Source organism: Balaenoptera borealis (assembly GCF_965194805.1).
Source record: "Balaenoptera borealis genome assembly, chromosome: 1".
Lineage (NCBI taxonomy): Eukaryota > Metazoa > Chordata > Mammalia > Artiodactyla > Balaenopteridae > Balaenoptera > Balaenoptera borealis.
Genome location: NC_138860.1, coordinates 98,748,634 through 98,760,971, shown reverse-complemented (window position 1 = coordinate 98,760,971; position 12,338 = coordinate 98,748,634). Strand labels below are relative to the sequence as shown.

Below are 12,338 nucleotides of genomic sequence, written 5' to 3'. Positions count from 1 at the left end.
TACAGTCTTTATTTCTCTACAAATACTCTTTTTTCTTTTATAAGGAAAAAAACTGCTTTTTTAAAAAATATGAGCATCTACCGCATATTTCCCCATGGTACTTAATATTTTTATATGTCATTTAAATTGTTCAGTCTTATTTTAAAATGACACAAAATGTACATAAAGAGCTACTGTTAAGTGAGTAAAAAGAATAGGATGTTTCTAAAGATTTTTCTCAAGTATCACGGGATAAAAAATATTAAGTCATACTCATACTATTTCCAGAGCACTCAATTGCTACTGCTCAGGACTTGGCCCACTCTCCTCTTGTCTCTGTTTCCAGGGAAGAAAGTACACCAATGACGTCGCCAAGATCTACTCCATCAATGTCACCAATGTCGTGGATGGCGTGGCTTCCTACTGCCGTCCTTGTGCCCTGGAAGCCTCTGACATAGGCTCCTCCTGCACCTCTTGTCCTGCTGGCTACTATATCGATCGGGATTCAGGAACCTGCCGCTCCTGCCCCCCTAACACAATCCTGAAAGCCCACCAGCCTTATGGCGCCCAGGCCTGCATGACCTGCGGTCCAGGAACCAAGAGCAACAAGGTGCCAGCAGTTGGCCATGCATCCTAACCTTGGCCCTCTGAATGGGCCACCTCAGAGGGTGCCGGGTCCTGGGTGGGGTTCTTGAGGGGCTGATACCCAAGGACTCCCCTTAGTATACTCCCAGGTTGGCGTCCTAGAGGATACCCAGCCAGGCTATGACCATAGATGGAGAGTTCTTAGCTGTAGTGGTTGGTTTTCAGGGTCTGGGCCTCAGTCATGAGCGAGTCTCATCTTCAGGGGATGGGTAAGGGAGATCTGTGACCATCTGGTCCAGAGGGTTATTTGACATCTGTGCAGACACCTGAAGGGAAGGAGTAGTGGGACTTGTGGCTCAAATTCAGCCTACTTCAGTCCAGCCCGTTATCATGGGAATTTGCCTCCTCTTTGTGGGGAGGGTAACCCACCTTTGCTGGGACATATGGTTAACTGGTATATTGCTGTCTCCTTTCCCAGGGGTTTCTTCTAAAGTGGAGCAGCAGTGCTGTTTCCCCCATGCACTTCCTGAATCTAAGAAAATACTATGACCAAAAGGTCTTAGTTATTCATTAATGCTTTTAAGTGAACTTGAATTTTACTAATCACAACCACATGGACACACATTTGTAAGACATTGTTTACACAGTCTGCAGATGCTGCTCAGTTTAGCTGTGCAGTAAGTGCATCAATTCTGCAGGCCCCTGGCAACCTCTCTGGGGCACCCTGGACTTTTGCCACAAAATTCCTCCCCCAGGGCTCCCTCTGCTGCTATGGGAGGGATTGACAGTTGTGTAAGGCCGCTGCTGCCTGGGGACCTTAAAATGAGCAAGAAAGGGGTTTATGGCTCAGTTTACTACAGAGAGCCTGGGAAAAAGTAATCTGGGGTTCAGTGAGTTTTAAATGGGGGAGGGGGACCAGGCTTGTAGCTTCTCTTCTGCCATCTTGGACACCCTTCTTCCAGTTAGCACCTTGTTGTCTTTTGCTTGAAAGTAAGAAGGGCTATCTCATGTCTTGAGAGAGTTTTATAATCTAGGCATAGGAACAAGGCTACAGAATCTGACCCAACTACCTACTGAAAAATAAGAGGTTTGGGTTTGTACATCATATATGTGCTAATAATTGAATGGCAAGATGTACATAAACCACACTAGCCCCTGTTTCGCATCTTTTAATGCCCACCCCTAATCCATACTTCCTCTTCTCTCACCCTGCATGGGCTGGACCAGGCTGGGAGAGTGACTGCCACTCTCCGTGGGGCCTCCTCAAGGCCCTGCCTGCGCAGCCGGCCTGACGGACCCCTTTCCCCTCAGATCCACTCCCTGTGCTACAATGACTGTACCTTCTCAGTCAGCACTCCGACCAGGACTTTTGACTACAACTTCTTGGCTTTGGAAAACACCGTCTCTCTGGCTGGAGGGCCAAGCTTCACTTCCAAAGGGCTGAAATATTTCCACCACTTTACCCTCAGTCTCTGTGGAAACCAGGTAAGCTGTGCAGGCACTGACCATGTGAGAACGGAAAGGGGGCGCCAGCGGATCAGAGGCCAGAGGACACGGGAGGTTCAGATCGCAGAGGACTGGGGAGATTCAAAGGTTTTTAAATGATTATTATTCTCCCTGAGGACTTTCTCCTCTAAAATCAAATCATCTGGATTATAAACATTTAGGAAAATGAATGTGTTTAAAATAAGGTGTAGGGAATTCCCTGGCGGTCCAGTGGTTAGGACTCCGTGCTTTCATCTGCCAGGGCCCGGGTTCCATCCCTGGTTGGGGAACTGAAACCCCACAAGCCGTACGGTGCAGCCGAAAAAAATTTTTTAAATTTTTTAAATTAAAATAAAATAAAATAAGGTGTACATTTACTCCTCCCTGACCTTTATTCCCTCAGAATGATTATATAAAAACTATGCACATACATCAACTATACTTCAATTAAAAAAAAAAAACTATGCAGGAGAAAGATTTTTTTTCCTTAAAAAAGCAGTCTTCAGTAATCATGACACTTGCCTTTCGTTTTCTAGAGGCTGAATAAAATAAATTACTCTTTATTTCATCTACATGTATCTTTGCTGACAGTACATGTTACCATCAGCATTTCAGGCTGCTGCAAATATTTTGGATGCAAAATTCAAAGGCAGAAATGTAAAGGGTAATCACACCACCACTGCACTTGACTAAATTACAAACAAGCCAGGATTAGCGGTTGGAAAGTTAATTTCAAATGTTGCAAAATAAAAAGCGTCTTGAGCATTTAGTCTGTGACTGTGTGTGGAGGTTAGGCCTTTATTCCACACAGCTTCTACCCATCCTCTGCAGCATGCAAAAAAGTTGATTTGTGTTTATAGAGGGAACATGCCAAGAAATAAACTAATCTGTGAAAGATTAGAGACAGATGTCTCGATCTTGTTTTTAAGAAGTCTTTGAAGAAGTTAAAGCCTCAGAAGTGACAGTGATAACTCAGGAATTGAGACTGATTAAAGCAAGCCCCATGCAGCAAAAGTTTCAGTCAGTGAGTTGGGAGAGAGAAGATGGGAATTTGGAGAGTCTGTGAGTTTTCTTTTCTTTGCTCCCTTATTCTTATCTAATCTAAAGGTTCCTTTCTGTTCTCATGTTCTTTACCTATTTTTTACAATCTTGAAAATAAACTGAGATAACAGAGTTAGCAACTTAGCTCTATTTGTAATAAAATTTATCATATTGAAAATCCTACGTTCTAAATGCTTGGTCCACTTAAATTTAAAATATTGAACAAATGATCTTATATTAGCAAACATGTTATATATTCATATTCCATAAATTTGAAGAATTTTTAAAGGAACAGTATCTCAATATCTCTTCTATTACAAAATCTCGAGGAAGGAGTTTCAATTACCTCCATCTTCCAGAGTTCTATTCTATACAGTATGGGTTGTTAAAGACTGGAGGAGAAGCAATCTTTCTTCTGTTGATAAATATTTTTAAATGGAATAGGGTCCAGTAGGTCCTAAGATGTCCTACCTCAAGGCAGGGAGAGAGCTGGTTATGGGGTCTGTTTTAACCCCCAGGACACTCTGGAAGGTGCTTCCAAAGTAAGAATGGTAGAATCACAGCTCCAAGGAAGACACAGAAAGGGAATGGGAAGCAGGCCAGAGGTCCAGATAAATTTCATGGGATTAGTTACACATTTCAGTATCTGCCTAGAAAACTGACTAGGATAAGGAAGGCCCTTAACTGGTGGGCTGGTAGATTAGATCTCCAAATCAGTTGCCACCTTCACAACCCTGCTCATATAGGGCTCCCAAGTGACTCCAAGGAAACAAAAGACTGGGGATCCCTGAGCCAGAGTTCCGGAAATTAGGACACCTAGGCCTTATTCTTAGCTTCTTTATCTTTTAAAATCTGTCTTGTAATTAGAACTGGGATGAATCGTTCCACTGCAACACACTCTTAGAAGGTTGAAATTTTAGACACGGAAGAACTGTTCCCTGTTCCCTTTTGGGAGTTCTTCTGTGATCACTCATTCCTTCCCACTTCCTCCCCACATCCCCCTGCCCAGGGTAAGAAAATGTCCGTGTGCACTGACAATGTCACTGACCTCCGGATTCCTGAGGGTGAGTCAGGTTTCTCCAAATCCATCACAGCCTACGTGTGTCAGGCGGTCATCATTCCCCCGGAGGTGACAGGCTACAAGGCCGGAGTGTCCTCGCAGCCTGTTAGCCTCGCAGATCGGCTTATCGGTGAGTAACACAGCTGCTCTCGCCTGACTGAGCGTGTCTGTGTAAGAGAGAGTGAGCCTACCAGGCTCTGAGGTAAAAGGCCCCAGGTGAGGGGCCCAACCTCCTGACCTCTGTTTCCTATTTCATCCTGGGGTACGAAATGCCCCTGGGGCCGCTGACAAACCTTTGGTTCACCCTTTCATGAGCCACTTAAGGATGTGATGAGATGAAGGAAGGTGGGATGTGGACCCGTATTGAAAGAACAGAAGTGGTTGCCAGCTAAATGCTACTAGTGAGGACTAATTAGGAGCTCTAATTTGGCAGGGGTGACAACAGATATGACTCTGGACGGAATCACCTCCCCAGCTGAACTTTTCCACCCGGAGCCCTTGGGAATACCGGACGTGATCTTCTTTTATAGGTGAAAATGAGAGGCCAGGCTAATGCAAGTGAAACCCAGGGCTCCTCCACAATTTCTGTGGTGTCCCTCCCTCTCTAGCCACCTACTACTTATCAAGCCAGACCACTTCCAAGGTCTAGCAGACCTGCCCAGCAATGAGCACTAAAGGCTGGGAGTTACCCATCCTAGCTTCTTGGGTATTCCTGGGGCAGGTCTGCCCCTGGTGGCAGGGAGGAATACTGGATGACCTGTGGCCGACTACCCTTCCTGCTTAAGGGAGGCTCCAGTGTTGTGCATCTGCTAGCCTTTCCTAGACCAGTGCATTTCCCCTTGACCAGATCTCCCTGACCCCAACACTCTCCTATGTGTCAGGCCACAGCTCAAGTCCAGACTTCCCCAGTGAGGGAACTGTTCCATGTTGACTTTACTTAGTGGCTCTCCAATGACACAGATGAGTGACTCGTTCCCCCATGGGGGCTGCTTTCTCTGCAGGTCCAATGATGTGACCCAGTCCTGCAGTTCTGGGAGATCAACCACCATCCGCGTCAGATGCAGTCTGCTGAAACCTGCTCCTGGAAGTCTGTCGCTGCCAAGGTAAAGGGGTGTAACAAAGTCTCCCTCCCTTGGCCTCATAACGTCCCAAGAACCAAACAAAGAGTACTGCAATAGAGAAAGCCATGTGAGATCCATTAATGGGTTCTTGGGGACACAGTCATGGCTCCAAACCCTCAGTCTTTAGATGTCAAGAATGGAACAGAAGGAAGAGTCAAACTACCCTCACACTCCCAGACCATTATGGGAGCAGCTGCCTAGCAAAGTGACTAACTGCTGGGACTGAGAGCCAGATTCGATTCCCCTCCTCCACTTACCAGCTCTGTTAGGGATACAGTTCTTATCTTCTCTAGGCCTCTTCTTCCTTGTTTGTAAAATGAGGATAGTAATAAATTCCCTCAGGGGGCTGTTACGAGAATTAAATGAGATAATGAGACTTGAGGACTTCACCAGATGTGGTTACTTCCTATTATCATTAGGATTAGTAAAGGTTTAGGGAATCCTAGGAATCTCTCTACAACTGGAAGACCCTATTCTGAGTTTAATAGCTGAGTGCACTAAACTGAGGGCTCCTGAACTAATTTGATTACAGTACCCTTCCCCCGCTAACCTTCCTTTTTTTCACATAACACTAACATCTTGAGGGGTACCAGTCTTGAGGAAGATGGTTTGGGAAATGCTGCTCCTAGACAACAACTGATCAGGGAGATGGGGAGCCAAGCAGCACATTTTGACCCAGCAGTGGTGTCAAAATGTAAGATCACTATTCTTGTTGCAAACGTTACAGTAAAGTACACTGCAGATAGCAGTGACCTGAAGTTCATTCCTGAACCCTGCCCCCCACCTCCACCCTCTGCAGGAAGCTGCATATGACTTTTGCAAAATGTCACATGTCCATGGGTTGGACAGGAGCTTCTGAGGGGTTAGTTGGGCAGCCATGCTAGAGCTCAGACAGCTTACATTAGTTCTCATCTGATGTCAGCAGAAACAAACGGGCAGAGGGTGGGAGCCCTGGTGAAGGCCAGAAAGGCCTCTTATCATCAGGGAAATCGGAGAGCAAAACCTGGGTTAAGGACTAGTTGGAAGGATCCTGATGGAGCTAACAGTTTGGCAAGGAGAGGACAGATCAGGCAAGTTATGAGATGACACGACTCCAGCCAGATCTTCCCAGCAGTCCTGCGAGTGTGCGCTCACGTCTCCTTTCTGCTCTGCTAGCACATGCTCCGATGGGACCTGTGATGGTTGTAACTTCCACTTCCTGTGGGAGAGCGCGGCCGCTTGCCCACTCTGCTCGGCTGCTGACTACCACGCTATCGTCAGCAGCTGCGTGGCCGGGATCCAGGTAGGTGTCTCTGCTCGGGGACTTCCCAGGAGACAAGGGAATGTGATATCTGAGTTCCTTGTTTTTCTCCCCGATAGAAGACTACTTATGTGTGGCGAGAACCAAAGCTGTGCTCGGGTGGCATCTCCCTGCCTGAGCAGAGAGTCACCATCTGCAAAACGATAGACTTCTGGCTGAAAGTGGGCATCTCTGCAGGCACCTGCACTGCCATCCTGCTTACCGTCTTGACCTGTTACTTTTGGAAAAAGAATCAAAAGTACATATTGGGGTATTGCAGTTTGGGGATGGCCAGGGTTGGATCATTGAGCTGGGAAGAGAATATCTGAGAGTATAAATTCATGGGGCTATTCTCTGGCATTGGCCACAGTCCCTGTGACTCTGGCCAGAGACGTGTTGAGCCACTTATCCAGTGTATGCCTTGGTTATTCTGACTCCTAAACAGGGATGGTATCACATGGCAGTCTGTGAAGGGCTGTTAGATTCTCAAAAGAAAAGCAAAGAGAATTCTTAATTTGTTATTAGTAATGATAAAAATAATGACTTCACAATTCTATTATTTCTATTAAGCTTTGAGATCACAGAAACACCTCTACTTGAGGAAAAAGATCCCTGACTTGGGAGTCGGATTCCTTAGCTATATGCCCAGCCCAACACCATTTTGCTATGCTTCAGTTCCATTACCCATGGTATGGGGATATCTCTTTACAGCCCAGCCTTTCTTCCTCTTTCCCTTTTATTCCACATGTTGGTGTCTTGTCTTTCCCATCCCCTTGTTTCATAGGCTAGAGTACAAATACTCCAAGCTGGTGATGAATGCTACCCTCAAGGACTGTGACCTGCCAGCAGCCGACAGCTGTGCCATCATGGAAGGCGAGGATGTGGAGGATGACCTCATCTTTACCAGCAAGAAGTCACTCTTTGGGAAGATCAGATCATTTACCTCCAAGGTAGGGAGCCTGGCCAGTGCACTGAGGCCAGCCTGGAGGGCTGGAGAAGATACCAGTCCTAGGATACTGAATGACCCCACACTGTTCAGGGACCACTACTCTGCTTCCCATCCTCCATACTATTCTATCCCCCCACCCTGTGAATCCTGGCTTCTGCCTTCTGTATTTCCACACCAATACTCTTTCCCCTGGGGCCCAAGGCTGCTATTGATTAGGCTCCTTCTCTCCCGACATGCACTCCAGTGGATGGACTGTTTGGGCCTTTTAACTTCCAGAAGTACTGAACCACCCATGTTGTAAGATTCATGACCCCCTCCCCCCTGCCCTTTTTTTTTTCTTTTTTGGAGGGAGGGGAAGAGGTGATCTCTAGGATCAACTTCCGATAGAAGTGCGGCTCTCCTTTGGCCATTGGAGGGTGCTGTCCCACGGATGTCTGGGCCCAGTCCTTTGGAGGCTGAGTCATAGCTTAGTCTAAGCTGTTCACCACTGAGCAACTCTGAGCTGGAAGAGCTGACTGTGTGGGTGGGTGAGTGAGTCTGGAGCTCATAAATGTAATACAGACAACACTGTCGCTGGGCCTGGGGCAAGCAGAGAACATTCAAGCAACTCTTCCAGGGCCGCTGCCCTCTGCAGCCCCACTCTGCCAGTGCCCACAGCTCACTGCTGCCCTGAACCAGTTCATCCAAACGGGGTGGGGAGGGATGGCGAGGAAAGGAAGGTGGGGAGGTGTTTACTTGGCCGAATCTCACGCCCTTTGTGCTGATCTTCCAGGGTGACTCCCTTGGCCTCCTTAGACCTTGAATTTTTTTTTTTTTTTTTAACCAATGGGAGAACAATTTATCCTGGGATGCTTGAGTCTTTCTGGAACTTCTAGAATTCAACACAGATGCAGAGCAAGGGGTTTTAAAGATATTTCTTATCCTCTGGCTGGCTGAAAGGAGCAAGAAGAATAGAGGATATCTTAGGTCCATGTCTCCACAAAGCCACTGAAAGCAGGAATTTCATGAGGGTTCCTTCTGTCACCTATTTTCCATTTCTCTCCTTTGTTCCCCAAACTTGCCCACGTGCAGCAGCCAGCTCCTGTCACCATCTCTCTTTCAGAGGACTCCTGATGGATTTGACTCGGTGCCACTGAAGACATCCTCAGGAGGCCCAGACATGGACCTGTGAGGGGGCGCTGCCCTACCTCACCTGCCTCCTCACCTGGGCACATCACCTTGCAAGCCTGTGGCAATGTGGGTGCCAGTTTCCTGCAACACCCACTGCTGGAAATCTCTTCGTTGTGGCCTTATCAGAAGAAGTTTGAATTTCAGATCTTTGTTTTTTTATAGAGTACCCAAACCCTCCTTTCTGCTTGCCTCAAACTTGCCAAATATACCCACACTTTGTTTATATATTACTCCCTTGCTTGCATCTTGTTTCCCAAAATGGACCAGCCATCGGAGCCATAGCTTCATCTGCTCATCTTTCTTATAGCTCTGGAACAAAAGTATTTCTCTCTTTTTAAGTATAGAAACTCCTTCCCCTGTCCTCTTACTTAAGGCACAAGCAGCTGGGAGTCTCCCTGATCATACGCCCTCAGCTCATGATCTCTTTAGGAGAGAGGCTGGGTGAGGACGGTACTGGCATCCCCTGATGAACCATCTTCACGGTTGCCTGGATTCATCTCTCCTGGATAACCAGCTCAAGCTGGTATAGTGGATAGGCTGAGGGCCAGATGAGTAAGCCCTGGGTAAGAAAGGGCTTGATAAGCACAAAGAGGCAATAAAGGAAGGTTTTATTTTGTTTTTTAAACTGGGGACTTCATTCCCTTTTCTTGAGTAAGCTATAACTATTCTCACTGGAGCCAAAGGAAAAAGTTCATTGAGAAAATGGGAAAAGCCCTGATGGATCTATTCTCCCCTCAACCCCCTGCCTTTTTTTTTTTTTTTTTTTTTACCTCCCACCATCTCCCTATGACACTAAAGGGAACCAGGTAAGCCCCAATCCCAGATGTTCTAGCTTTATTCTCTCCTTGCTTCTACCCAGAAATGACAAACATTGCCAGTGAGGAAAATTCCTCATCCTTGAGTGCCCCATTCCTAGAGGCTTGGGCCATATTAGGGAACAGGTGTGTCATATTTTGAAAGAACACAAGGAGGTCAAGATTTTAACGGGGCCCTACTAGAAAGCCAGCCCACAATGGGATGGACCTGAGGTGGCCATGATGTCTGCTTCTAAACTTAATTCATCTGCTCAGCCACAGAATAAACAACCTCTAGGCTGGCCAAGAAAGGCATGGACTTGTAGCCCATGCCCCAGCAGTAAGTAGATCCAGATCAGTCTTCAAGGAGGAAACACTAGGGGAGTTGGACAAGGTGTTCACCAAACTGGGAACCCTTGCACTTTCATGCCCCTGTCCTTCCCTTCTTCCTGTTCTCATTTCCTTTGTGTGCTGAAAAACTAAAAAGACTTCCAGCCCCACCTTCTGGCAGCATCTGTTTTGAAAGGTGAGTAAAGTGAATGTCCTCTGTGCCCCTTTTCTCCACTTTCACAACAAGTATAACTGATAAACTTTAAGTAACTAGAAATGGTAAAACCAGAGCAAGAGTTTAAATTCTCTTTTTCTTTCTACTAATGGCTATTCTCCTTCCCTCACTGTCAGGCTAGAATGACCATCCTTGTTCAAGGGCCCTGTTGCCCATGGTTTGTGCCTGTCTCCTTTCTCAAGTGACCATTTGGTGACCAGATGGTAGGTAAAGAATGGAGACGGCACTTGTAAGTGGTTTGTCTGCCACATGATGGTTTGCTGATGTGATTGGCCACTGCTGCCTTGGCAATGGTCTTATAAAAGGGTCAGTGAGATTGGAACCCTGCTGTGACTTCTGGCCAACAACAGCATCACTGAAGACAGGCAGTCCCTTTGGTTCAATAAATCTAGAAGCTTCTCTTTGGTATCTAAGTTCTCCCTCCTCCTGTGGGACTCAGGCTCTCAGAACCTGTGGCTATGCTGGAATTTCTCCCAGTGTATGCAGATAGCCAGCTTCCAAGCTCCAGCCTGAAGTTTTCTGTAGCCTCAGCAATACCGCGGGCAACCGCTTTTCCACCAAATAAATTTCTTTTGTGATAAAGGCCATGGAAGATTCTTAGACTATTCTAGAATCACTCAGAAAAAGTACATACCCCATTGACTTCTTTATTCTGACATCATGAATCTGAGTGCCCCTAGAGCAAACTCAAACTCCATTGACTTAGTCATAATATTTTAAGGATCTCCTTTCTACACCCCTTAGTGTACCAACTTCTGCAGATCTTCCCTGCATCCTGCCAGGAACTCCTGAGTTATGCTATCGGGGTCACCTGTTGCTCCCCTAGCAACTTAGACACATGTTAGATATTTTTTAATAGCTCTATTGAAGTGTAATCCAAATACCATACAAGTCACTCATTTAAAATGTACAATTCAATAAATTTTAGTATACTCACAGAATTGTACACCCATTACCACAATCAAATTTAGCACAGACACATGTTATTTTATATGGGAAAAGCTTTTAGCAAACTAAGGCTATAGCATTTTGCACAAGCTATTGGGGGAGGGAGTGTGGGCTCAGGAGACAAAATACTTAAATCCCATTTGGTTACTTAGAGTCCGAGAACACACATGTAACTCTCATCATGTAGGTGTCACCTGTATTTGTCTGGGAGTACAGATGAAGACTGTGGTGTATTCAAGGACAGGGATTTCTTATGCCAACAAAACTTTTTTTTTTTTGTCTCACTCCACATTAAAGATAAGACTGACTATATTTATACAACAGAGACTTTGTAATGGATTTTTCAGCTCTGTGAAATCAAGTTTTTGTCTCATCAAGACTGGTTGGATTTCCTTTTTACTCTGTATTCCAAGAGTTTGTAGATTGTTAGGGGATGGGTATCGCATGTCATACTTTTTTGTGAAATAAAAACATAACTTTCAGCTGTTTTTCTTGAACATAGGTTGGATGGCTGGATGGGTGAGTGAGAAGTGGTAAATGTCCTTGAAGCTTAAACTGAAGAGAAGGATTCTGGAACCCCAGAGTGACAGAGAAAAGAGCATACTTGGGAGCAATAGGGACCTATACTAGAAGCCTCTCACCACCTGTTGAAGAATCAGCCATCAATCAAAGCCTCAGTTTCCACAATAATAAAACACACCTGATGATGCCTTACCCCCCAAGATTGGGTGAGGATCGAAAAAGAGAACACATAAAACACTTAGAATGTCAGTTCCATTCCATTCCAGTTCAGTTTTCCCTTGGGTGGCACTGAGGCCAGCCACATAACAATGTGCCTACAAAGACAGGTAAAATTAGCTTATTTGGGTATGACATGGATTATTATGGACTAGATGTGGATAAAACCCTAGAGGACATCAAGGACACATCATTTCCCAGAGCAGCTGGATTTTCCTGCTTCCGTGCTTTCCTTCACTCTAGTTGAGGGCACTTAATCCCCTACAAAGAATTCCCTCAGCTGATTAGTTGTGACCCAAATTTGTTTTGACTGGGTGGTACCTGGGTTGTACTGGTGGTTAAATATTTTAAATATCACCCCTGCTTATAGGATCAAGTCTAAACTCTTAAGAAGGAAAGTAGGAAGCTCACATTAATTCGGCATTTCTATGTGTCAAGCCTGGACTAAGTTCTTTCATAACATTGCTCACCTGGTTCTCAGAACAGGCCTAGAGGCAGGTACTAGCCCCACTATAATGGTGAGGAAAATGCATCTCCAACAGATTTAGTAATATGGCATACACACTAACCCTAACTGCACATCCTTATACTCTAACCACACTGAATTTTTTACTCACCCTCAGT

At 45.7% G+C, this 12,338-nt stretch overlaps 1 protein-coding gene across 2 annotated transcripts in view; it reads left to right on the top strand.

Annotated features, from left to right (window-relative positions):
- The window catches only part of ELAPOR1 (endosome-lysosome associated apoptosis and autophagy regulator 1), a 71,616-nt gene extending 60,152 nt beyond the window's left edge, over positions 1–11,464 (top strand). For both annotated transcript variants that reach the window (XM_082383276.1, XM_082383277.1), the window contains 9 exons: positions 326–589; positions 1,876–2,049; positions 4,100–4,280; positions 4,584–4,680; positions 5,152–5,253; positions 6,427–6,553; positions 6,631–6,809; positions 7,335–7,500; positions 8,602–11,464. In XM_082383276.1, coding sequence (XP_082239402.1) covers positions 326–589; positions 1,876–2,049; positions 4,100–4,280; positions 4,584–4,680; positions 5,152–5,253; positions 6,427–6,553; positions 6,631–6,809; positions 7,335–7,500; positions 8,602–8,670 — 1,359 coding nt within the window. In that variant the 3' untranslated portion in view covers positions 8,671–11,464. The remainder of the gene's footprint in view (positions 1–325; positions 590–1,875; positions 2,050–4,099; positions 4,281–4,583; positions 4,681–5,151; positions 5,254–6,426; positions 6,554–6,630; positions 6,810–7,334; positions 7,501–8,601) is intronic.
- Positions 11,465–12,338: the final 874 nt, after the last annotated feature.